We start from the raw sequence: 26,983 nt of genomic DNA, 5'->3' as shown, positions 1-26,983 counted from the left end.
TAAGAGCACTCAAATAAACAAACAAACAAATCACATTAAAAATTAAATCAAACAAACAAATACATTTAATCAATTAAAGACTGCTTGCAAAAAATATTTGGCTGCATGTTGAAGGTTGAAAAAAAGCAGAGTTGAAAAATAAAATATAATTAAAAAAAACTAAAAATCATGTTACATTTAAGATAAAAAATAATTAAATAAAATAAATAGTTGAAGAAAAAGAAAACAGTAACGACAAAGGTGAAATTAAATAGTTAGGATTTACAAGCTGCTTGTGCAAAAATAATAAAGTGTAATGAACTGTAGGAACTATAACGTTACATTTCTAGTTATTTCATAATTAATGTATGCCCTCATTTAGAGTACACTAACTTCTCAAATCAGCTTCACAAAAGTCAATTTACCCTAAACTGTGCTGTGGCTCGTGTTTTAGCCCGGGGGACAACTGCATGGGAAGACACATTCTGTGTTCTGATCCATGCGCATGTTCTGCCCTTTAGCTCGGCTCCACTCAACACAACACTGAGCGGCCCACAGGACAACCTGACTGCGGCCTGCATCTGACCCTTGCTTCTGCCTGCAGATGAGTGCCCTCACATGCTCGCCTCACTCTCACAGAGGGCCGTTCTCAAAGGAACACAGCCTGAATCTGAATCCCCCTAGCTTAAACTTCCTCTCAGAGTTTTTATGTCTGTCTCCCCTAGGCGGCTAAGTGTCTTATCCTCTGGGCCTTAAGCACAACAGAGTTGGTCTTGTCTATGGCTTTTGGCAAAGAACAAAAGGACAGGATGACCACTACAGGGTTTAGTTTTAATAAAAAGGCACAGAAGAGATGAAGATGATGATACTGAGATACTGTCCTCAGGAAACTGAGGATGGACCGAGAAGGTCTATGATGCCTGGAGAAAGCTATTACCTTTACTGTCTTAATGGCAGTAGCTTGGCTGGTGCATAATGTTTTTTATTTGAACTTTGTGAAGAATGGGATTTGAATTTTGCCTCCTTAAAATAAAAAAATAAAAAAATTATTAAGAAATGTAGAAAATAATTAAGAATAAGATGATGCCAACAGCACAAATAAAATGAAATTTATATTTGAAAATTATTTAAAAATTATATAAAATATCAGTAACAGTACACCAACAAAAAAAGATTATTTTTTTTGTATTATTATTATTATTATTATTTTGAGGAGTTAAATATATTTAGTATAAATGTATCTATATATTTACATATGTTAATAAAACAATAAATAAAATATTAACAGTAACAAAAATATCATTAATATTATTACTTTGATGACGATGAAGATATAAAGAATTTTGCCTCCTTTAAAAAAACAAAACAAATATAGTAACAACAAAAAGATGATGATGATGATGATGATTATTATTAGAAATGTTACAGAAATAAAAAGGATAAGAATAATATGACTGAAAGAAATAAGAAAAATGATGCATGAATGAAATTTAATGATACATTTACCGTACATATGAATTTATGTTTAGAAATAAATTACACAAAATATTCAGAGTAAAAATAAATAGATTATTATTATGAAGATGAAGAAAAAGAAAACAGTGATGACAAAGGTGAAATCAAAGAGTTAGGAATTATAAACTGCTTGTGCAAAAACTAAATAAATAAAATAAAATAATTATCATGAATGGCTACTTTTGAATGGAATTCACTGGAGAAAGATGGTTATGGCATCTCCCATCTAACCAGTCAAACCTCAAGTGAATCAAATACCTGTATCCCATCCAGCAATTTGCTCATGCACCAAAAGCTGTCGGCTTCAATGTTTCGTTGTGTATCCTGGGGCAAGCTTGCCATTTCGAAATTTTCCACATCTTCCTCTATGAAAAAGAACACACACACACAACACACACACACACACACAACACACACACACACACACACGTTCGGTGAGCAGCAGATCAAACCAGCATATGCTGCAGGTGTTCTCAGCAGTCTTTGTTTTCTTGCAGGCAACAGCAGCTCTGGTGTGTGGTATGCACAGACACCACGGAGCCATTAGATCATTAGCCGGCAAACTGCATTCTTTATTCAACACATTAATCAACTCACTTTCTCGTCCCTTTTTCTCCCTCCCTCCCACCGCAGGCTTCCCCTCACAGCCATGACCTTTCCCAACTCTTTAAACAGTATGTGCTAAATGATGCTGATACACACATTATGCCCCAGAGAGCTAGACCTGGCTGGAAGAGACTTCTGTGTGCCACTCCACGCACCTACCGTGCAACTAATGTAGTCCTACATCTCTTGATTTCTCTCTTGCTCTTTTCTTAATAAGGATGGAGGGACTGGGGAGGGGAAGGAAGGACAAGGAGCTATTTTGATGAAGCACTGAGTAAAGAGAAAGAGAGAGAGCGTGCTCTAGGCATGTTTGCATGCAGCTTGCGCATCGCCAAAGCAATTCAGTCAGTCACGCGACTGTTACTGCAGAACATGAGGGCTGAAATATAGATAAGAAGAAGGTCAGATCCAAGGTCGAAGACACAATGAAGAATACATGCTCTCGAACGACCGTAGATACTCAACTGAGGACCACGTGCTGAAGACCACACTGACAACTGCTGCTGAGGTCTGTGGTTAGAGACAAAATCAAACTGACTGTCAACAGCAAACTTTTAGACGTATAAATGCATGTACGCTACCGTTCAAAAGTTTGGGGTCAGTAAGATTTTTTTTTTTCAAATTAATACTTTTGCAATGACGCATGCAACTGATGAAAAGTGACAGTAAAGACATTTATAATGTTACAAAACATTTTTATTTAAAAAAAAAAAAATGCTGTTCTTAAAATTTTTATTTATCAAAGAATCCTGGAAAAAAAATGCATCTCTGTTTTCACAACCATTTTTCAGCTTTGATGATAATGAGAAATGTTTATTGAGTAGTAAATCAGCATATTAGAATGATTTCTAAAGGATCATGTGACACTGAAGATTGAAGATTGCTGAAAATTAAGCTTTGCCATCACGGGGATAAATTACATTTCAATTATTTTATTATAATTCAAAATAACTGTTTCTATTTAATATTTCACAACATTACTGTTTTTATTGTTTTTTTTACAGCCTTGTGGAGCATATAAAAAAAAAAAAAATCGTACCCAAAACTTTAAAACAGTGTCAGGGAGGTAACATGAATAAAATGTTTGGACCTAACAGAAGTAGTGTATTTTTGGAGTGTTTCAGTAGAAAGTAAGTCATACAGATTTGGATAGACATGAAGGTGAGTAAATGATGACTGAATTTATTTATTTATACTCGCTATGTGTAGTGAACCGATCGAACCATTTCACCAAATAGAACTGAATCGTTTGAAAGGGTTTGCATCTCCAGTACGCACTAATCCACAAATTACTTAAGTTATTTGGTTTCTAAACATGCCTTACACTCCCTCTGATGCGAAATAAACCAATATCGAACTATTCAGAACACCTAACAGTACATTGACTGAACTGCTAAAAGAGAACCGATGATGGGATGTGCATGAGCAGAGCAGCTGGACTGAGTCTCGTGCTGATGGTCCGCGAGATGGCATAGTATGTTAAGGAGCTTAACATTTCATTTCTTTAAGGGGCTGTCACACGGCCAATCACAACGCACTGGAAAGCTGACCAATCAAAGCACACCTCGCTTTTTCAGAACGATGAGCTTTGTAAAAATCGACACGTTTCAGAAAGGCAGGGCATAGAGGAGCAACAATAATGTACATTATATGGAAAATAATGTGTTTTTCAACCTTAAACTGCATAAACACATTGCATTACACCAAATACACAAAATAATGTTCTTTTTAGCAGCATCATATGACCCCTTTAAGATCCTACCTGTCCGATTGCTACCACTTTGTTTATTTAAACAGGGAGTGATCTCAGTTATCACCAGTAAAGTATGGAGTGCCACAAGGATCTGTCCTAGGTCATCTGCTATTTTCAATATACATGTTGCCCATTGGTAATATTGTTAGAAAATACGAGATTAGTTTCCAGTGTTATGCTGATGATACTCAACTATATATCCCAACAAGACCAAATGAAACTTCTAAATTATCTAAGCTAACAGAGTGTGTTAAAAATGTAAAAGATTGGATGACCAATAATTTTCTCCTGTTAAATTCAGATGAGACAGAGATATTACTTATTGGACAAAAAACAGTTAACAGAATCTCTTGGATTACAATTTGCAACAATTTCCATGTTACAAAAACAGCATTCCTCCATCCTAGAAACATTGCCAAGCTACAAAACATGTAACCTGTTTCTGATGCAGAAAAGCTAGTTCATGCATTAATGACCTCTAGACTGGACTATTGTAATGCACTGCTAGAGTCCTTACCAGGTCAAGAAAATATGATCATATTACCCCAATTTTACAGTCTCTGCACTGGCTACCTATTAAGTTCTGTATCAGTTACAAAATATTACTACTTACCTATAAGGCCCTTAATGGGTTAGATCCTGCGTACCTAACTAGTCTTCTACCACGCTACCTAAGGTCGCAAAACACTGGACTTTTGATAGTACCTTGGATAACAAAGTCCACTAAAGAAGGCAAAGTTTTTCGCATTTGGCTCCCAAACTCTGGAATAGCCTTCCTGATAATGTTCGGGGTTCAGACACACTCTCTCTGTTTAAATCTAGATTAAAGACACATCTCTTTGGTCAAGCATTCAAATAATGCATCTCATAATCTTGTACTGCAGTTATATCTGATCAAATGCACATTATTATTCTTTAGTTTGGGTTAAACAAATCAATTTTGCTTGGTTGGAACAGCAGCTACGCTAATTATGTCTCTATTGGTTTCTATGTTTTTGCCACAGGATTGACATCCCATGGTAACTGGGATTTACAGAAGCTTCAGTCTGAATCCAGAACACCTGAGAAGAGATGATGCCAGCCCCTCAGAGGACCTCAGATGATGCCAACCCTGAAACAACATATAGAACTACCAAATGTTGCTATAAGTTTGATTGCAACATATAATAATTGCTGTTAATAATGTTCATTGTCTGTTTGATTACATCTTTAATTGATTTTCCCATACATTTCTGCCATATGTACATTAACTGACAGTCACTACTGACAAGCAACTACTAAATATATTGTAGAAACATAATTTTATGTAAAGTTGCTTTTCAACGATTTGTATTGTGAAAAGCAATTTAATTGAATTAATTCACAGAAAAACGATTTTACAAACAATTTACACTGAAATTTGCATTAAATGAATGTGGTCAACAAATGTGAATCAGACTGGTAGCAGGTAAAAACTGGCAAAAACCTCTCTGCTCAAACTCTGAGCAAACTGTCAGTAAACCTCTGCATTGCAGCAGGAAGAACAGCTGATGTGGGGCCGAGTGAGAGCCCGGATGGGATTCAAGTAAAAAAAAAAAAAGACGGATGGAGAACGACAGGAAAGAGCTGGCAGGGGGAAAAATAGCTGTACAAGCAAAGCAAATAACCCTCTTTGACCACAAATGAAGCATGCAGTGCCCTACTGGTCATGGGCCGGGCCATATGTCACTGGCTGCAGCACTGAAGAGATTCCTGATCCATTTAGCTCTCCACATTTCCACATCACTCCAAAGCTTCGGACACACACACACACACACACACACACACACACACACACACAAACACACAAACACACACACACACACACACACACACACACACACACACAGACACACACATAGAGCTGCTGCATAAAGCAGCTTTACAGAAGGCAGGAGAAATCCTGTTTGTGGCACAAAGAGAGGCTTTGCCACCCTGTTCTCTGACCCCATGGAGAAAAAGGGGGTTATTGTGCAGTGTGCAAAATTAAGCGACCTGAGAGATCATTCAGTAATCATGAGTCAAGTCTTCAACTCGTGAAACAAATCACTGCTCATTCAGGTCATTCCTGCACATCTCAGGTTGAGAATTAAATGATCCGTATTATTGAGCTCAGACTCTAAAAGTGGATTGGATGAGCCATGTTCAAAGCCGTTTATAAAATATGCAGACAGGCGCACACCCGGTGACCACACATCAATTGAATTCTTTATGAATGGAATAGTTACCCCAAAATTCATGATTTTTTTCATTCCAAACTTGTATGACTTCCTTTCTTTGGTGGAAAAAGACAAGAGTAATTTGAGTTGAACTGGTTTCTATGTTCCATACAACTGCAATAAACAGGGACTGGAGCTTTCAGGCTTCAAAAAATTATGTTAAAGGCTAATATATGACTCATGCACTTTCTTTAAAATCTTTCAAGCCATATAACATTTTTGTTTGACAAATAGACCGCAATAATGAACTGACTCTTGGCATTTGCCCTAGCTCTACTTGGCATGTTCATTAGGAGAAGTAGCCATGTCTGATTCGTAACCAATTAGATTGATGAATCACTTGATTCAGTTCACAAAACTGGTCTGAGTGAGTCAATCACAAATTTAAACCAACCTGGGTCTTGTGCTCAAACAACGATGTAATGATCCAGTCACAACCACTGGAGGAGAAGATTTTCATTGAATAAAATGAATTTCAATCTCAGACAGACTTCTTAATGGTGCTTTTTTTTTTTTTTTAAACTTAAAAAGCTCCAATTGCTAAAACTGATTCATTCTTCACTGACTCATTTAGGTTGCTGATTCATTCTTAGATGTACAGATTTGGATTGACATGAGTAAATTACAGAATATGAATTTTTGAATTGAGCAATTCCCTTAAAGAGTCATGTTGCTTGACAACTATAAACAGTCTACAGTTTATAAACTATATTACTGTGATTCTAGAAGTTACTTAAATTTTTTTGTTGAACATTTCAAGCTACAAAAGCTATGCAGTAGGGATTTTACCCTCTTGCGGCTTATTGCTCAGATTCAACACAATGAAAATTGATTCAGTTCACAACACTGGTCTGAATTAATCATTCACCAAAAAATTAAATTAAATTAAAAATTAACAGATTCAGACCAATCTTGGTCTTGAGATTAACTCACTGATTTAATGCTCCAATCGCAACCACTAAAGGAGAAGGTTTTCAGTTAATAACTTTCACAAAGCTATTAAATGACTTGGAATATAGTGCACAAGTCCTACGTACTACCTCTATGGTGCTTTTTGCAAGATTAAAAAGCTCCAGATGCCAATTCCATGGAAAAGATTGACTGATTTATTCTTTACTGACTTATTCAGCAACTGGTTTATTCTTCTTCCACAGGAGAAAGTCATGGATTGACATGTGAGTGAGTAAATTACATAATCATTTTTGAAAGAACAATTCCTTTAAATAGTCATGTCCCTTAACAACTATAAACAGCCTACAGTTCATAAAACAAACTATACTGTTATTTTATGAACAATTTGAATTTTTGTTGAACATATTCAAGCCAAAATAGCGGTGCATTTGTGATTTTACCCTCTTGCGGATTATTGAGCAACAACACCACCACCAAACCACAAACTTTTCTCACCCAGACCATCCATCAAATACTAAAACTGCACTGTGACGGCGCAAATAACAGTCCATAAAACCAGGAAGGCAATAAATAATAAGGTGAGAATATTACACACCCTCTTCAGTAAAAAAAAAACAATGTGTGTGTGTGTGTGTATGAGGGACAGTTGAGAGACGGAGACAGGGCATTAATGCTTTACAGAGGAGATTTCACCGCTGTCCTCTTTGTCTGTCAGGGTAAATGTGATGATTTACCCTTTGAGAATATTCCCTCTCTCTCGGCCACGTCTCTCTCTCCACTTCAAATTCTTTGGCGCATCAATACCAACACTTTAAACCGAAGGGCGCCGTGACTCTCCTTCCTGCCGGCTACTATTTAAAACGCTACTCGCTGATATTGAGCTAAATGCGAGGCGCCAATACTCTCCTATGCCATCTCTCTCGGAGGACAGTCTCAGCAGAAAGTTAAAAAGCTCGCAGAGGAGCCCTAGAAAGCCAGTGAGGCGTGTCGGCCAAGAGAAGCAGCGCAGCTAAAGTTGGCAAAACGCTGCGTATGAGAGTAGGCGAAGCCGTTATAGCCAGCAAACTCAGACGTTTTCGCCCCGCGGCCTCGACGATGGGGGTGAAACCCGCGTCACAGGGAGGGCGCTAACCTTACTCTTCTATCTCCCGCTGGCAGCATGTTGGGATCATGAAGTTCGTTCAGATGTATCGATCGGTGGGTCGAGCCCCTCACCGTGTGCTCTGCACCCTCGCAAGCCTCTGTAAACACTTAAATCCAGCCGATCAATGCGGCTCATTCTACCTGCTGCACTGAGTCACTCGCTCACACACGCGGTGAATCCCAAACACACACACACACACACATTCACACGGCCCACAAACAAATTAGAGATAGAAAGGCCCTGCAGAATGACACAAAAGCATCTGTATGAAAAATCTGCTTTTCGCTAAATGAGCTTTGTGGAGAAACAGAGGGATGAGGAAAAGACAGAGAGAGTGGTGGGCGAGGTAGACAGCCAGAGAGAGACAGACAGACGGGAGAAAAAGAGAAATCGATTGGTGATCCAGGTAATCTGTGGGTATGTCCCGGTGTTTGCACTGGTGACATTGCACCAGCGGCACACCAGAGAGATCAATGAGCCTCCTATTGTTCTTCTGTAATCCTTAACTATCCATAAGTAATTAACCTTCACATGAGAGGACAGGAAATAAATAAGGAAGGGAGGGGAAGGCTGCCGGGTGGCGGGAGAATAGCAATGAGGACGAGAGTCCTCCCTGTCTGTCTCTCTTTATCCGTCTGTCTTCATCTCTCCCTCTATCTATCTATAGACAGACAGACAGAACGTGATAGATGGAGAGAACGAGTGACAGAACAATCGATAGAACGATAGATAGAACATAAAGAATGACAAAATGAAAGATGAACAGAAAGAATGCTAAAATGCGAAAGATAGAATGATATAACGTTAGACTGAATAAACAGAAAGATAGATAAACAGAACATCGGATAGAGCGATATAGAGAGATAACTATATAATAGTCTCAGCCTCAGACGTCACGCCCACGGACCGTTGGCTAAACGTCTGATGCATATGGCACACAAAAGTGGAAACACTTCAGGAGTGTCGAAGTCGTCATCAGATTGGTTGAATTATACAGGATTTCCGGGTGACGTGTGTGTCGCGTTCTTTAACGTTCCGCCTGGAAACAAAGATGTCGTGACGCCAAACCCCCTCACAAAAGAAGAAAGCCGCCATGTTTACAACTGTGATGATGAGTGCTTATCAGGATCAACTAAACACTGGATTTTGAAAAAGTATATGAAATATTTAAAGTTCGTGGCACAGAATCTTTAAAATACGTCCGAGAGTTTTACACACCGGTCTGTTATTGTGGCGACATTTCCACACCCCTAAAGGTAATGCTGAAAAAAAACGAACTGTGATTGGTTGTTTGACATGTCGAACTATATAATAAAAGAACAACAGATAGATAGATAGACAGAACGATAGAAAGAACGATAGATAGATAGAATGACAGATAGAGCGAGACAGACAGACAGATAGATAGACAGATAGATAGACAGATAGACAGACAGATAGATAGACAGATAGATAGACAGATAGACAGACAGATAGACAGACAGATAGACAGACAGATAGATAGACAGATAGACAGATAGATAGACAGACAGATAGATAGACAGATAGATAGATAGATAGATAGATAGATAGATAGATAGATAGGTCCCTCTCTCCATGTATCCTTCTGTCCATCACATTATCTGACTCTCTCTCTCTCTCTGACCATCTGCCCATCTTATTCACATCTCCTTTTGTTTCGGTCTTCTACTCTTTCCATCTGTCTCCCTCTTTCACCATTTGTCTCTCTCGCTCTCACTGTCTATCTTTCATTGTTTCTTTCATAGATAATTGATATTCTGTATTTTTGTGTCTGACATTTTCACAGGATATTGTCAGTTTGTTTACATTTACACAACCATTTCCCAAGGATCATCTGTCAGACACTGGCCTGTCTGCATCTCCCTGGCTCTAGCATATCATACACTTCATTGCACTATTAGCAAAGCAAACACAACTGATGTGCTCAACCAAAAGGACACATACAGAGAGGTGTATAATCAATCAAGCGGACCAAGTGATCCATGTGGAAGGTCATTAGACACTTACCCACAAATTCAGAGAGGAAGACCACAAAAAAGGGAGTGACCAGGTCATTAATGCCCTGCACGTATCCACTAGCGGGGTGACGGATGGCCCAGATGAACAGAATCCGCTCAAACACCTGAAAAACAAGACAATCCATTTCACTGATTAACAAAAATGATTAATTTCTCATTACAACTGTGATTGTTGTGCAAACTTTTGGTAACTGATGTTGCTTAATTCACTCTTGACAGAACAACAGGCTTGTATTTCCAAACGCAGCTGCATTTCAAGTGCAAGTTCCTTTTGGTTTATGGGTTACAAGTGTTGCACACTTCGACGTTAAAAACACCACAGCACCTCCTGCTGGTAAGCATCCAATGAAACAAAGCTCAGTTAAACTAAGGCATGCTGGCAACAACTAACCAGAGATTATCATCAGTGAAATTACAGACAAAAAAAATTCAGTTGAGAAGTTTTTTTAGTGATGCTTTTTTTTTTTTTTTGATGATACATCCGATCAAATAAAATAAAATGTTTATACATGTGCGAATATTTGAATTCCATAAAAATGTTAATTTTGTTAACTAAAATTATGACATTTTATTAGGTAAAATGAAATAAAATACCATAACATGTATATGACAAAATATCTATATAAGATATAAGACTAAAACTATGACTAAAAACTAAAAACTATGAATATAAACAAAAGTACATAACAATAAACTGATAAGGAAAGGAATAGTAAGCTCTTTTCTTGAGTGAATCTCATGAAACCTTTCAAGAATATCTCCTTGTCATACTCCACCCCAACATAAAAGAAAGACAAATTATATTTTGCATCAAGTTATTATTTACCTGAGAACTGTTAGAAAAATGTGCTTAAAAGTCATCGTTTAATGACAAAATGTGCTTGTCTTTAAAAAAAAAAAAAAAAAAAAAAAAGATTATAAACAGAGGCGATAAACACTGATAAGGAAAGGAATAGCAAGCTCTTTTCTTAAAGGTGCTGTATGTTGGATTGACACCGAGTGGTTGAACTAGGTATTGCAGTCCAAATTCAAAATATTGGAGAGGGTTTTTTTTTTTTTCACCCAGCCCCTCCTCCTCAGACTTGATGCACACGCAGGTTGCCAGATTGACGACACAAAGAGGAACGAGTGCACTTAATTATGAACAAAATGAAATACGCTGTGTTTTCTGCCAACTGGCAACCCAGGGTGCCGAAATACAATTGGGTAAACTGGCAGTGGGCGGGTTTCACAAACCAAAACAAAGATTGACATTCCGGACCCGGAAGATATGTTAACTTAGAATGTTTCTTAAATATACCTTAGTTCAAAATTAATACTTGTTACAGAATTTTCAAATAAAGTTAAAAGAAAGACAAATTATATTTTAAGCACCTTTAAGTGAATCTCATTAAATATTTCAAGAATTTGTCTTGATCATTTTTCATCCCAAAGTTAAAAGAAAGACAAATTATATTTTATATTTTAAGTTATATTTCCTCAATCACCACTGAGAAAATGGGGGGAAAAACTCAGTTCAAAATGAATACTGATAACTTGTGACGAAATGTGCTCGTCTTGTAAACAACTGTCACAATGCAATAAATAAATAAATAATAAAAATTATAAATATTCTATTTTCTTTTGATTTCAAGGTGAAAAGTGACCTGGACATGTGATTCACTCTCTTATCTTTATGATTTATGGTGGGTCTGTCACAGGTGCGCTTTAAAACAAGGCTCAGGTGTTGCCGCCTGAGAAGATCACCTACCTCCTGCACCAGTGGTTGCTGGAACAAAGGAATCAAAGGGTTCGTCCTCGGGATATCGATGTGAATCTATGAAAAGACACACAGGTGTATACAGGTAAGCTCAAATGCACACCCACACAAACACAAACCAGTTACCGAATCAACTTGTCAGGAACACAGGTGACCGGGGACAAAATAAGAGATTAAATCAATATGGCCCAAAAGCACTAAATTGAGTTACATGTGCCTTTTCCCTTCCAGTAAATGGAGAAAAACCATCAGGGCCCAAACTGCACACGCTATCGATCTGGTTCCATAACAAGCTACACACAAAACCTGCATGAATTCACTTGGAAAGCGGACAGCGCAGTATCCAGCCGCACATACATGTGGCCGCCCTTCTGTTTCATCCGGTTCTCTGTTATTTTCCTCCCCTTTTTCTATTTCTACTACTTCTTATATTTGACGAAATGGCTTTGTAGTAATGCAGGTCACTTGAAGGCCACCGAAGTGCAGTTCTCACGTATTCACTTCCATTCCTCGCCCTCTCAAACTGTGACCACACTAAAAGGTCATTTAGTGTTTCTGCTCAGACAGCCAGGGGCCAGTCCAGCGGTTCTGTACGACCATATAAATCCTTTTAAAGGTCTGTGTCCGATTTGTATTGCAGTAGACGAAATGAGGGGCTGGGAGCCAGCAAGCCCTGAGGAACCGGACAACAGAGGAGAGAAGGCAGCGCATAGCAATCAACTACCAGTCCTGCACCATTAACCTGAGTTTTACAGCCCATAAGAATATTGATCCCGGCCCTCTTCGTCCACATTAATAACACGCAGAACAAAATCTGGGTGTATTACTACTATAGCTTTCTAGAAGCAGGTGTAACCTTGACTGACTCACTGCAGAGAGGATGAGGTTCCTCAACAGATCGGCTTCTGTAGCATACTAGTTAAAAAAATGATTCACCAAAAAAAAATCCATAAATAAAAAAAAAAAAAAAAACATTTTTCGAAACAAAAAAAACAAACAAATTTCTCACTAACAACGTAAGTTTTGACTCATACGATGAAGTCAAACTGAAATGTACAATGGCTGCTGAAAATTCAGCTTTGCATCACAGGAATAACTTACATTTTTATATATTCAAATAGAAAAGAGCTGTTTTACATTGTTATAATATTTCACAGTATTTTTGACCAATTAAATGCAGCCTTGATGAGCATAAGATTTTTACCGACCCGAATTTTTTTTCAGGGTTTTTCCAAATCAACCAATCTGTCTTAAAGAAGCCCTGTCCAATTAAACAGGTTTACGGTCATGTTAAAAAAAAAACGAATCAGATGTGTTTTGAGGGATGTATGAACACTGCAATGCAGCCATGTAATAGCAAAACGAACAGACATTCAACAAATAATATTTGGAATTTAAAAACATAATATCTGTTATCTTGCAAACGATCGTACGAGATCCTTTTCCACAGAAAATCCCCTATGCATTATCTGTTTTCATGTCATAACAGACAGTAGGTTTACGTATGATGTTTTCCAACTAACTCAACCTGGATTTAAACAAATATTCTGGGGCTGCTTTCAACATAATATCTATGGATGGCATTCGCGACACGCATTTGACAATGCATTTCCTGTTTGACAACGGACACCAAGATGGTACATTGACATTAGATATAATGATGTACACAAACTTGAATAAATTTTTTTTCAGCAAATCATTTCCTAAAACATCCTCACCAAACATTAAGATCTCAAGACAAACAACATTTAAACAACACTGAATACTTTGAATATTTAAATGTACTTCAAACAACTGTAATGGAACAGTTAAATATTGGGATCTTAATTATGGAACACTGTGCCGAATGTTCAGTCACTCCTCTAGCCTGCTTTGTAAGCAAGACTTGTGGACTGTAAAAGTGCTCTCTTACTTTGGGAAATTGTGTAGAAATGATTAGAAAGGAATTGGTCAATTTCAGCCAACTCTTCCCCTTTTCTATTCAGAACATACTCAGAAGCAGGCCGGGTTGAGTCTTACCTGTCTGTATGTGTCTCTGTGATTCTCATCTGTTCTGGAGTGGTAATACTGCTCGATGAAGCCAAAATACTCCTCCCTCTTCCTCTGGAGAACTAGATCCCTTCGTTCCCTATTGGCTGGAAGATAGCCCTAAGATAAAGCACATGGAAAGAAGAAAATGCTAATTTAACAGCGTTCAGAAAAGAACTGTTGTACACCCACTTTCTCCATGTCTTCCAATTGTATCTTGCCCTGTAACTAAAATGTAACCTATAAATAATTCAAACTAAAGACATTAAAAACAGCAGTATGTTAATCCAGTTCAATACTGAAGTCAAATGTAGCTTTTTTAAATCTACAGATTGGATCAATGCAATGAGACAACCTTCTTTATCATGCTGAAGTCAGATGTTTTGAAAACCCCTCACAAAACAATATCACACATATTATACAAAACCCTCTTTTTTTTTTTGCTCCTCTCAAACAAATTGCACTTCTTTTCAAAAGGCTTCTTATAAGAGAAACAAATCAGACAAGTTCCATCTAATTTCTCAAGTTCTTAGCTAATGCTTTCCTACTAAAGTGCTTTAATGAAAAGTAAAGTGCATAAAGTGCATTATCATTTAAATGCTAGGGTGGCTCAGAGGTGTCCTGATGGTTTTTAAAGCATTGCTAGGCAGTTTCTAGGATGTTCTGGGTACTTGCTTACTGCTTACAAGTCGAAATAGACAAAAATTATGGGCTGAATAAGAAGTCACTTATTTAATCAAAATACAACAAACACACATAATAATATTGTGAAATATCATTACAATTTAAAATAACTGTTTTCTAGTTTACTGTATTTTAAAATGTAATTTATTTCTGTGGTAACAAAGCTGAATTTTCAGTATTAATAATTTCTCATTACTGTCAATGTTGAATACAGTTTTGCTGATTAATATTTTTTTGTGGAAACCGTGATAATGTATTATAGGATTCTTTAATGAATCGAAAGGTCAGAAGAACAGCATTTATTTGTAATCTTTGGTAAATAAATAAATCATTCATTATTGTGACTTTTGATCCATTTATTGAACTTGGGTCCCTACTTCAATGCAAGTCTATGGGTTTTTTCGCTCATTATATTGCCCATTAGAGCAAAACTTTGCCTGTTATATTGCCATCAAGAAAACTTTGTAATTCAGATTGCATAAAGTAATTGCTTCAAGAATGAATAATAGTATGAGCTTGCCTTAGCAAACACCACTCACTAAGAAACACACTTGAAAATACAGAACACAAACCTCAGATCTCAAAAGATCCACAACATCGTGTAGCTACTAAACTAACACACAGAAAGGATGCAGTTGTGCTAGTACATACTTAGTGGCTACAGATGATTCCCTAAGGAGCAGACAACAAGTGCAGGCTATTTGTAGAGCAGACGTGGAGGCGTGAAACTGTCAGTTAGATCGCTATCATGACCCTCCATCATGTTTCTGAAAAGTTTTTAAAAGTGCCTTCCCCTCCCATTGTTTCTCAACTCTTGTTTTAATGAGCAGACACAGAGTTGCCGAGCGCTTGAACACATAAATGATAACATACATTCAGAATTCGACTCGATGCAGCTCAAGTCTGTTGCTTCAGGCGAATCAGAAGTGCACAAACTCCGCTTGTATGGATTCGCCCCATCGAAACTTTAAAAACGGCTATTAAATCCCATGCTGAAAACTGAAATGATCTTAAAAAGGCTTTCCAATGCAATCCTGAGAACGTCTTGGTGAGGTTTGTGTGCTGTAAAACTTGTTTCGAATCGAAACACTCACGTTTGGTGACATAACACAAACATGATGCTTTATACATATGGAATTATTCTAAACCCCCAGCAAACATTGCATGAAGCAGTAAAAGCTTGGAGGAGCTGGGTCGGGGTGGGGATTTGCTTGTACAGCTTAGCCCGGAGGTGTGTGTTATTGACTGTGTAAGCATGCACCAGAAATGTAAATGAGGCTTGTAAAGCAATCTCCGAACATCCGCACACATACAGCAGCCTGCTCTAGCCCTCTGAGATGATGACGGTCACAATTCTGCTGACATTAAGAACTCAGCAAAACCAATATTCCAAAACAAATCAATAGCACACATTAAACTATATAATAATAATAATAATATAATAATAATATTAATATAAAATATTGGAAGGAATTGAAAACGTGGCCTAGAGGTAAGAGGCCTGTGAACAATGTCAGTTCAAATTCAGCTCACAACATATTTCAGTCCAATTCTTTCCTCTTCTCACATCGTTTCTTGTCCTCTCACTGCTGTTTGTTTAAATAAAATGTAAAAATAGAAATGAAATAAACAGTATTAGTAAACACTTACCGATAAGAGTCTCCAGGTGACTGGCCGAACTTCACGAGGGATTCCTGACCAGCTATGCTTCCGTAACTCCTCTGAATGAACAAAACGCAGTGCAAAGTTAATCCAAAATGACAAATACTTTATTAGCAAAGTGAAACTGGCATCTTCTGCGGTGTTGTTTCATAGCTACAGTGGTGAACAGCTGCTTTTAATACTCAGCTTGATGACACAATCATTCTGCAGTTTGGACCCAAAAGTACAATGTAGAGGGGGCAGGAATTAAAGTATATGGACCGAACAACTGAACACAGCCTTAATCAGCAGTTAAAACATGCAATAAGAGTTTGTTCATATGTTGTGATAGAAAATCTCGAAAATCATGCTTTAAATCAACAGTCATTGGCGTTCACAGGACCTGTGACACTCTAACTTATAGTTCAATCAACATAATCAATAAACAATTATTTTTAATTAGCAAACACATTCAGTTTTCACAACCATGCCACCTTGAATTACGGTAACTCCAATAAGACAGCAAGCCATAACTGCACATTGATTTTAAAAGTAATGGCTGGGAAGTTCACGATTCATAGGTGACGGAGCAATGGGTCGGGATGTCAACATGATGTTCGGAAAGCACATTTAGACAAACAGCTTAAAAGCATCTGTGTCGTGGCCTGCTGTCATGTTTTTCCTGTGGTGCTCATGTGAACTATGCTCGTTCGAACTTGGTTTTCATTATTTCACAATACTGTTTTTCTCCTAATGCACCATAAAAATTATTTTCTTGATCAGAATGTGTCTTGTTTTCCAGTTAAATCTCTAAACATCCTTACAACAAGATATATTTACTCGAGAAGGAAAACTGCATAAGAAATCAAGACTTGTTTTCAGGGAAAATATCCTGAAATAAGTTTATATTTCTTTTCACATTGTCTGTTTCTTGTTAGAAGTATAAATCTCAAATTTTGATAGATTTATGCTTAAAAGAAGAGAAAATATTTGTTGATGGGTAAGAAAAAGTAACCTAATTCAAGACACATTAAGCAGGTTTTATAATATATATGTTTAATAATACATAATTTTTATATTTTACACAATTCTGCTTCTCAAGTGAATTGTTTTGATTTAAGGATGTTTGACTGGAAAACAAGATACAAATACTGATTAAGAAAATTATTTTGGCAGTTTATTTTCTACTATGTCTCTGAATAAAAATATATTAATTTAACAAAATGCTGTAAGTACCCTTTACGTTAGAGATTTGGGAGCTACTGATTTGAAATACTTTGGACAAATGAACACAGGTAATTTAAATGTCACAAAGAAAAACTATTTTCTAAGAACAATCAGCAATTCCACAATAAAGTATGCTAATTGTTTATTTTTTATTACAATTTAATTTCTTTAGAAAATGTGTCCTTGCCAAATTTGCTACGATATGTGTTGCTATGCGGTTGCTAGGGTATTATGTGGGGTTGCTAGGTAGTTTCCAAACCAAAATATCCCCAAGGCTCCAATCAGTTACAAAAGCAGATGTATCAGTAAACAAATCAGGACGAGTTACATGCTAAACTGCGACTTATCGTAATTATGACTCCTGCCTTTGCTATAACCACTACAAAGAAATAAAAGTCTATTGTATTGTACTTTCAAGTCTTACAATAAAGAGCAAAGATAACTGTTGTCATGACAACCAGATGAATCACAGTGAATTTCAACAATTCTCTTTGTCTGCTCCTTGATTTCTTTTCTTCTTTTCAACTCCACCACTCTCAATTACTTATTTTGTCATTGTTATGAAGTAAATATTACTTTGCAGGTGGAGGCCATTAGACCAGATATCATCAATACGTCCAGATGCTGAAGTCTACACCACATTTAAAGGATTGTTTTTGCAAACTCTCGCCAAGCCCTCTGGGTCATCGTGATCAGCGAATGCAAAACCGCTTTTCACAACGTCTATGAAAACTTAAAGACTTGCTGCGAAACATCTGGTGAGATCGCTCCTGGGTCGTTTTTGAGTTAGAACAAACACGAAACTGATATCCAAGCGGTCCTAAAATACTAATGGTATTGGACACCTGCCAAACGTCATATGATAGCAGAATGATGAAAGATCTCAGAAGCTATTATGAACTCAGAATACTGTGGCGGGAAGCCCCTCCAACTATATCACAAGCACATTTTTCATAAGGCGCTGTGAAAGAAGTGCATAAGTGTTATTTTCCCCTCCAATGACTGATGGTTCTCATTCCTGCGTGATTTCAGCCTATCGCTCAGAAAGCTCAGAGCCTGCGGAGGCTGAAACTTAGTTATAATGCAAAGAATGGTGAGTCTCTGTGATAGCATCATTATAGCATCAGCGGCACAAACGAGTGAAGGCAGACACAGAACTTGTTTTTGTTTCGCCAGCTCGCAGGTGCACTCGAAGAGACGATTGGTTGTAGAATGTGGGGAGAACAGAAGGGCCTCTCAGCGTGAACTCAGGAAGACTAGGGTAAAAACATGGAAGGTTTTCAACCATTCTGCCATCCCACAATCTCTCACCTGGCAAAGAGATTCAGCTAGAAGCGGAAAAACAGGCGAGAAAATGAGGTGTGAACACATGTGAGGATTTTGCGGTTTTCTGTTTTGAGATGGTCCCTGATGGATGGGCTTTAATATCTTATACAAGTAACCCACAAGTGGCCACTTTTATAATCTGCTTAAAACAGACCTTATCCCTTGTTTTCCTTTTAATGCTAGCACAAATCTCTGATTGTTTGTTTTAAAGCTTACCCAGGTCTGTGTTGGGACTTGCAAGTAGCTGCTTGAATTTATCCAATCGAGTCTTCTCTCTCACTGTCATAGGCGGAGCTCCTGAGGCATTTTGGTCTGAAATGCGGGCAACCAATGGAATGACGGGCCGTACAGGAAGTGACTGCTGTTTCTGCAGGGTATTGCGAGCTAAACAGGACAGAAAAATACAAATATTAAGCATTAATATTAAAATATATTTTATAAAAATATTTTTAAAATTATAAAAAACATTCTATACGATTATATGTTAATATAGGTACTATTAAATAAATAAAAATATAATTATTTAATAATAATTTAATATGGATATATATTATATACACACACCCTTTTTTACAGTTTTTTTACAGTGTAATTTTTTCATCAAAATATCCTTCAATTCAGTCAATATTTTGTCATGTCATATTAGTCCATTAAACTTAAAATAATGTTTTTGTTAGTTTGTTTAGTTTTTTTTTTTTTTTTTTGACAAGAATTACTCTTCCCATGGTCTCATTCATGAAACATGAGCAACACAAACTTTCAATTATAATGAGAATAATAAACTCAAGTTAGCTTTCTTTAAAGGTTAGGCATGGCCGAAATGTTACTTGTTTTTCCAACCCTTATCTGAAAATTTTAGACCTCAAATGAAAGTATCTACTTGGAAGCAGTCTGTGATTGGACAGTTAAAAACAAATTTATACAACCACACCAGCCATATAATAAACAACAACTCAGAGTGAAAGTAGGCGGGAAAAAAAACACATCTGATACACCTTGATGGTTTTACATGCATTTTACATGTTCTTACAATGGAGATAATGCTTAAAAACAACAGCTACCAGCATACCTGCATTAACATTCAGCTGGGCGTCACTACAAGACTTTACCACCCTGCCATTGGCTGGACCGCTTTCGTCATCCAGTCGATCTTGAACAGGGTTTGTGCTGATAAATTCCTGCCTGTCCCGTGGGCGGGGCAGTGACTCTGTCTCCTCTGGGGCTTTGATGAATTTGACGCATGGCGTTTGAGGCATGGATCGTGATTGGACAGGTGAAGATGAGGGCTGTTTGAGACTAAACATACCATCATCCTCTTCATCGTCAATGTCCCATGCATCATTGGTGCTCCGAGCAAATTCGTGGAAAGTGGAAGGTTTTTTGGATTTGGAGTTCAAACTGCTGGCCTTTGGAGTATCTTTTAATCTATAGGGAAACCAATAAAGAGCTTTTTGAAAATGTCAGTATTGCACACACTCTATAACATATGAGCTGGTTACAGTTAGAAAGGATCATGCAAGACAAATAAACAAAAACAAAAAAAAAGTTGCAAAAGGTTTATGCAAATCTTGCACTCAAACATGTTCAGATGGATTCAGACCACAACTGAAAGGCAGATAACATAAAGAGTAAAGCACAAATAACTGAAAAACAAAAGGCTGATTTGGCCACAGACAGTCGACAGCTAGCAGCAACACTTACAGACGGTGTCTGCGTGGGTCCAGAGGAGGGTGCTGTGCTCCATATACTGGCTGTAAGCTAAGAAAAAAAAAGCTGATGGGTGCTATAAAGAGAGTCAGAAACAGGACTGGGTGATCCTGACTTTTTTAAGCCTTTTCATAAAACAGTACCTGACATACATCTCAATATTTACGTATTTACAGCCTCATGCTGTTCCAAAACCGTATGACTTTCCTTGTTCAATGGAATAAAAAAGGTACAACTCTAAGGAATATCCTGGCCACTTTTCTATGTAAAGAAAGGTTGACTGGGAACATCAACTTTTAAAATGAGATGAAAGGCACCATAAAAGTACAGCAAAGCTTTAAATCAGAGATGCTATCAAAACATTTCTTTGCCCTCATACTTCTGAGTCACTGAGTCAAAAGAATAGGAGGGATAGTGAAACTAGATTAATGACACAGATGGTTTTATGACAGAATACTAACTTATTGCATTCCACATAATATAGCCCATGCAACAGTTTCAGATAGTACATTACATTACATACACTACCATTAGGAATGCACAATATTTAATGCGCATCCTGTCAGTAAAGCCAGTTCTGTAATCAGTGGTAAATCTCTACACATACATGCTTTCACGTGGAGCAGCATTTACTACACAGTGGGTTGTTCACTGACAAGCTGCACAAAACCACAATCATATTTTGCACAGCTTGTCAGTGAACAATGGCTCTGAGTAGTAAATGTTGCTCCACGTAAAAGCACACACATGTAGAGATTTACCGCTGATTACAGAACCGGCTTTACTGATGAGATGCGCATTAAATATCAAGCCGATATTTATTGTGCATCCCTAGCTACCATTCAAAAAAAATATATACGGATACTATTTTTATACACAAGGATTCATTAATCTGATCAAAAGTGGATTGGTTAGGGTTAAGTTTAAACCTGAGTGGTGTACACCATTAAGGAAATCAAATCAGATCATGAATCACAGCAGTCACATAGAAATGGAAAGTCAAGTTAAATACATTGTATTATGAGGTACAGAGTGCTTACTATTTTGGATGTTTGGCAAATAATTTGTCTTCTATGTAAGCAATGCATACATAAAAGTTGCATACTATGAACAGATTATATAATACATACTGCAGAAACAGTAAGAATATTAATGCATTATGCTATTCTGAACACTGCCTCTAGAAAAAAGTAACAACCAAAGAAAAGTTGCATTAAAATCATTATGACATTTGTATACTGCAAATATACTCTGAATATTCAATATATCCCCCAGCCCTAGTCAGAAACACACATGAAAAAACAAATATCTGGAGATGCAGAGGTAGTTTAAAACAATTCCAGAGCAGGAAAATAGACTTGCTAGTGCTTGTTGACAGCAAAAAATACATCTCAAATTAAAAGCCAAGCACACTGCTGGTTCCTCTGCATCACTACAACATATAAATATTAATCTCTACAATATTAGAGGCTATTGTGATTAACTGTGCAATATCTTGCATAATTCCGAGAGAAGTTCAAACACTGCAGTGCTAAGCAGAATTTTTACGGGCAACACAGGGCCATAGGTGTGGTCATATTGTTGAAAGGAAAATTAACAGTATGCTTGTTACAAGGCCCTTTTCTGGTGAAATCAACACAATACTAAATGCATTATGTGCAAATGGGACCACAGAATAATTGGCAAAAGCACAATGCCACTGAAATACGGCTCATCAATTTTAATGCGTGTAGAAAATAAAAGGTAAATTACTTCTAGATATGTAAGCAAGCTGCTCGCATTTGCATTAAATATTGGGCTGTGAGCAAGGAGTGTGTTTGAGTATGCGAGCAGTTTCCCGGAGGGCAGCCTTATCTTAAATGTATGCTGTTCCTTCTGCCACACACACACACACACACACACACACACACACACACACACACACACACAAAAAAGACTTTTCCACACTATAATCTACTTACAAAAGCTAACAGAGTGGGAAAACTGTCAATGTAATTAGTAATTTCCATTGAGAATTTCATTAACATGCTGTTATAATGAATCAAACAGGTCTATAATTCAGTTATCAACTAACATGAAGACATACTCTGTGAATGAACACCTTTTTGTGTCCCTTTCTACAGCTGTAGGTCATGTTATTTTGACTAGGATGACACCAAGGTTGTTTGGTGGCATCTAGTATCACTTTTGCATGCTCTGTCCTTTCTGTTAAATGAGATCAATGGTGGGAAAGAGGCCACACCTCTCATCCTCTCATGTTACAGCCAGATCACACCCACTGCGCGTCCTTCAAATGCTGCCAATTCACCCGAACAAGCAACTCAAACAGTCTGAAATCACAACCACACCCAAACAATAACGGCTGCTTCAGCTCAACCTGTTCATCTTTCCCATCACAGAGGGGAATCCCATCCATTTCTAATATCACCTTCATTGTGCAATGCTCATACAGCAATTTTCTAAAGGTATGAGACCATGAAAACTAGATCACATTTCAATTTTCAGAAAAAAAGAACTGATAAAAAAAAGAGAATTGCTTCCCAAAAAAAAGCATGACTTTTTTGTCAATGGATAAGGCATTAAAGTTCAGGAATTTGTAATTATTTAAAAAGAGAGAAAGAAAAAAAGAACGTGAGACAACATCACCATATTATTATTATTATTATTATTATTATTATTATTATTATTATTATTATTATTTAGTTTCTTTTTATTACACTACATTTAAAAATTTTAGGGTCCGTGGATTTTTTTTTTTTAAAGAAAACGTGACACTTTTATTCAACAAGGACAGATTAATTTGATTTAAAAACAGACTGATCCAAAAATTAATTTGATCTAAAATATTGATTTATTAAAAAGAAAAACATTTATAATGTACAAATATATATATATATATATATATATATATATATATATATATATATATATATATATATATATATATATATATATATATATATATATATATATATATAAGAAATGTTTCCTGAGCTGCATTTAAACCTTATTCAGGTTAGATGCCATACTAAATTTAACGAAAATTTTAAAAAAAATTCCTATGAAAGTTTTTTTGTCAGGTGAATGTTTTTATACAATACATAAAATAAAAAAAAAAACACATTGGACTGGAATGGCTGTTGTATTTTAAAATACGGTTTTAAAATAAAAAATTGAGATAACAGCAAATGATCTGTAACTTTAACTTTAATGATGACAACTTCCATGAATACAACTCAGGCTAATATATGTTTAAAAGACTAAAATTAAACTAGTGGACAAAAACATATAAAACACTGTATTTTAACATGGTTGGAAATCAATATTCCCCCATTAAAAAGTCATTAAAATGCCCCTGAAAATCAATTCCATCGTATTTACATTACCTCTTACAGAAAAAAAGTGAATTTCTGTGACCGCTGTGCACCAGCAGCACTTACGCAGAAAATCGTCCAAACTGACTGCATGAGAGTTCCTCTTTTGCAAAATTACACAAGGCCCGATATATAATCTGATCTACTGGAAACTGTCCAGTCATCACAAGCTTGCGTTCACACAGTCAGATGAACTGATTCTGTCTGCGACCATGAAAATCCAAACAACCCGCAATGAAGCACACTCAGCAAACTCTGTCCAGGCTAAACAAAAGGCCCAGCACGGACAAACTGAACCAACCTAGATGACAGCTTTAACAAGTTCAAATATTATTTAATTAAATACTGTTTTGAAAACATCAAAAACCAATGCTTATGTAAGCAGTTGTCTTTCCTTTACAAAAATTACCATGGTAAGCACTGATTAGTGCATAGATAGCATTGCATAGTACAGAATTATTACTGTAACATCATAACAAATTATGATCAGGTCATACAGTTTAAAAAGCTTTTTGTTGTTTGATTAAAACAGCAGCTAAAACCCAAGTTACCACAGTGTTATATCAGTAACAATAAAGCCTTTCGGTGATAACTATGATTACAATGTTATACCTAGTAAGGGTTCACAAAGAGCAACACTAGCTTCGCTTCCATATGGCCACAACTGGACACCACAACAGCGGTTTCGTATTATGCACAAATAATCTTAATTTTGATCTTTACAACATGAGCAAAAACGCAGCGAACGTCCAGTATATCCAGTATAACCAGCATGTTGTCAAGATAGACAGCTCACTATGTTTTGACACATAGCCATGGTGTCTAGTAAACAAAGCAGCTGGTCAGAGTCGATACATTAGCATAAAACGCCTTCTGAGTACAAAACAACGCACTTAAACCTACGTCAAAGAGGAAATAATTAATTAAACTCACCTTCCGGGAACCTTTGGGTTTCTCTTCCAGAAATGAATCCTGTTGTCGGTGGCCATGGCGAGAGGACGCCCAATTTCATTCACAAACAGCCATGAAAGCGAACACCACGCCGTCAACCGACATGTGCAGATATCCAACGGCGAAAACGATATTATTAGTTGTATTGCCGCATGTGTCTTACTTTGTTTCGATAAGTTATTGAGGGGTTTCTTTTCAACACAGGATGTGCCTACAGCGGTTCTGGATGGACGTCGCCATATTGGAGGTGCTTGAGGTCGCGCTGTGATTGGTTGAAATGACGAACAGGTGCATGGGAACGGACCAATGGGGGTTGCGTTTCAGTAGACGAAGACGCGTATTTTTAGTTATATATTTAGATATTTAGAAATGATGTTTTGAAAAATGCACACGCCTTATAATGTACAGAACAACACAATATAGCCTACTGTAGAACATAAAGAGGACAGCAGTGTAATACAGAAGATCCAGAAAAATAATTATTATCGCATGATTGATACATTAACAGAATGCTCTCGTATCTGCATTCCAAAAGTTCCACAAATTCCTGCTACCAAAGTTCCAGAACTTTGTATCGCCCCTCTTTTGACGTTTGTTTTAATTTCCATTATTCCAAATGATTATTCTCATTACATACTCATTAGATTGCTGCGATACAGATATGATAAATCATTTAATTTGGAAACATAGATTTTTTTTTTTTTTTTTTTTTTTTAATGGGCATAAATGAAAAACAGTACACCAAATAATGCTATGATGAATAAATGTTTCACAAATAATGCCATTGTTTATTTTTCCACATTAAATAAACGTGATTAAGTCTCTTTTTAACAATTATGAATTATAATGCATTGGTGAAAGTGTCATTACGCAGTTCCCCAATTTGAACACTAGATGGAAGTAGTCACCCATATATTTATGGCGCTCTGCTTAGCTCTGCGTGAAATTCTTAACAGTTTCCTCTACTGTACTGAAGCCTGTAATTGCTGCAATATTCATCGTTTACTGAAATTATTATCAGCCGAATTATTATTACGTTTTTTGCAGACTTATGTTTTGCGAAGACTGATTGTTTCATAACATACGTTAAAAACACAACTTTCAACATTAGGTTACTATGTTAAAAAAAACTGATAATATTAAAACGTTATCCCTTTGTTTAATCACAAAATTGGCGTATTTTTAATAATACTTTTTTTTTAGAATTACATAAAATGAGGTAGCAGATTGATACTTTTATAAAGTATTGTTATGTTGCATGTACATTGTAAAGTAAATTGTTATGAACTGATGTTACATTAATAATACTGTATTAAAAAAAGACTGAGAACTGAATGCACTATTAAGTGTTTCTGTTATTAGAATGATTATTAATAAAGATATTAAACACTAACAACAGCTGCAGATGCATGAACAAAAAAGTAAACATGCCTTAGGCAAAACAATTATGCGAACATCCTTAGTGGAAAGTTGGACATAACACTTCCTGTGAACTATAGATGGAAAATAAGAACCTGTGGCCTCAAATAGCTTTTGCTATTGTTATTCTACAAGGGCCCTTAACCTGAGAAGAGAAGAACTTCCTACAGTAACCTTCAGGGTTAATTTACAAAAAGCAGATAGGGAAGTATTATGTTTGTGTCTGTAATGGATGTGGAAATGAGCACTAAACGGTGTGAATGAGTTCACTCCACTCCTGTGTTTGTGTTTGAGACCCTCCCGCTTGAAGAACTGCCCCCTCATTAAAGCACTTCCTTTGAGTTCATTCAGAGTGGCGGACACACGCGCCACACATGAAACAAACAGATGAAAGGTCATGCTAACTGCATCCTTAGGAAGCCATGGCATCTGTGGAATGCTGCTTTATTTTCCTCCTAATTCCCCTATGTTTGGGTTTTTTTGTTGAGTGAGTGCAAATGTGTGCATGTGCTGTTGGCTCTTCAGCACTACACGCTCCCAGAGTCAGGTTATCGAGTGCATGAACCAGGCGGATTTATCTCATTGGTCAGCAGACTGAGACAGGAAGACCTGAAAGACAACATCCTGCTTCAGCAGCATGTATGTCACTCTTTTCCGAAGAGAATTTATAAGGAAATACTCC

General features: G+C 36.8%; 1 protein-coding gene across 3 annotated transcripts in view; it reads right to left on the bottom strand.

Annotated features, from left to right (window-relative positions):
- The window catches only part of LOC109050146 (TBC1 domain family member 22B-like), a 40,206-nt gene extending 15,037 nt beyond the window's left edge, over positions 1-25,169 (bottom strand). The window contains exons 1-9 of one of the 3 annotated variants that reach the window (XM_042761759.1): positions 24,865-25,169; positions 20,552-20,608; positions 19,920-20,275; positions 19,067-19,234; positions 16,307-16,377; positions 13,964-14,092; positions 11,936-12,001; positions 10,175-10,289; positions 1,753-1,859 (exon numbers count right to left, since the gene is read on the bottom strand). In XM_042761759.1, the coding sequence (XP_042617693.1) occupies positions 1,753-1,859; positions 10,175-10,289; positions 11,936-12,001; positions 13,964-14,092; positions 16,307-16,377; positions 19,067-19,234; positions 19,920-20,275; positions 20,552-20,608; positions 24,865-24,920 (1,125 nt within the window). In that variant the 5' untranslated portion in view covers positions 24,921-25,169. The remainder of the gene's footprint in view (positions 1-1,752; positions 1,860-10,174; positions 10,290-11,935; positions 12,002-13,963; positions 14,093-16,306; positions 16,378-19,066; positions 19,235-19,919; positions 20,276-20,551; positions 20,609-24,864) is intronic. The other 2 variants (XM_042761756.1, XM_042761758.1) reach the window with 2 other exon arrangements.
- Positions 25,170-26,983: the final 1,814 nt, after the last annotated feature.

The sequence above is a fragment of the Cyprinus carpio genome, chromosome A8 (assembly GCF_018340385.1).
Source record: "Cyprinus carpio isolate SPL01 chromosome A8, ASM1834038v1, whole genome shotgun sequence".
NCBI classification, from domain to species: domain Eukaryota; kingdom Metazoa; phylum Chordata; class Actinopteri; order Cypriniformes; family Cyprinidae; genus Cyprinus; species Cyprinus carpio.
The sequence above is the reverse complement of the archived record's forward strand: the minus strand, read 5'-3'. Positions and strand labels throughout refer to the sequence as shown.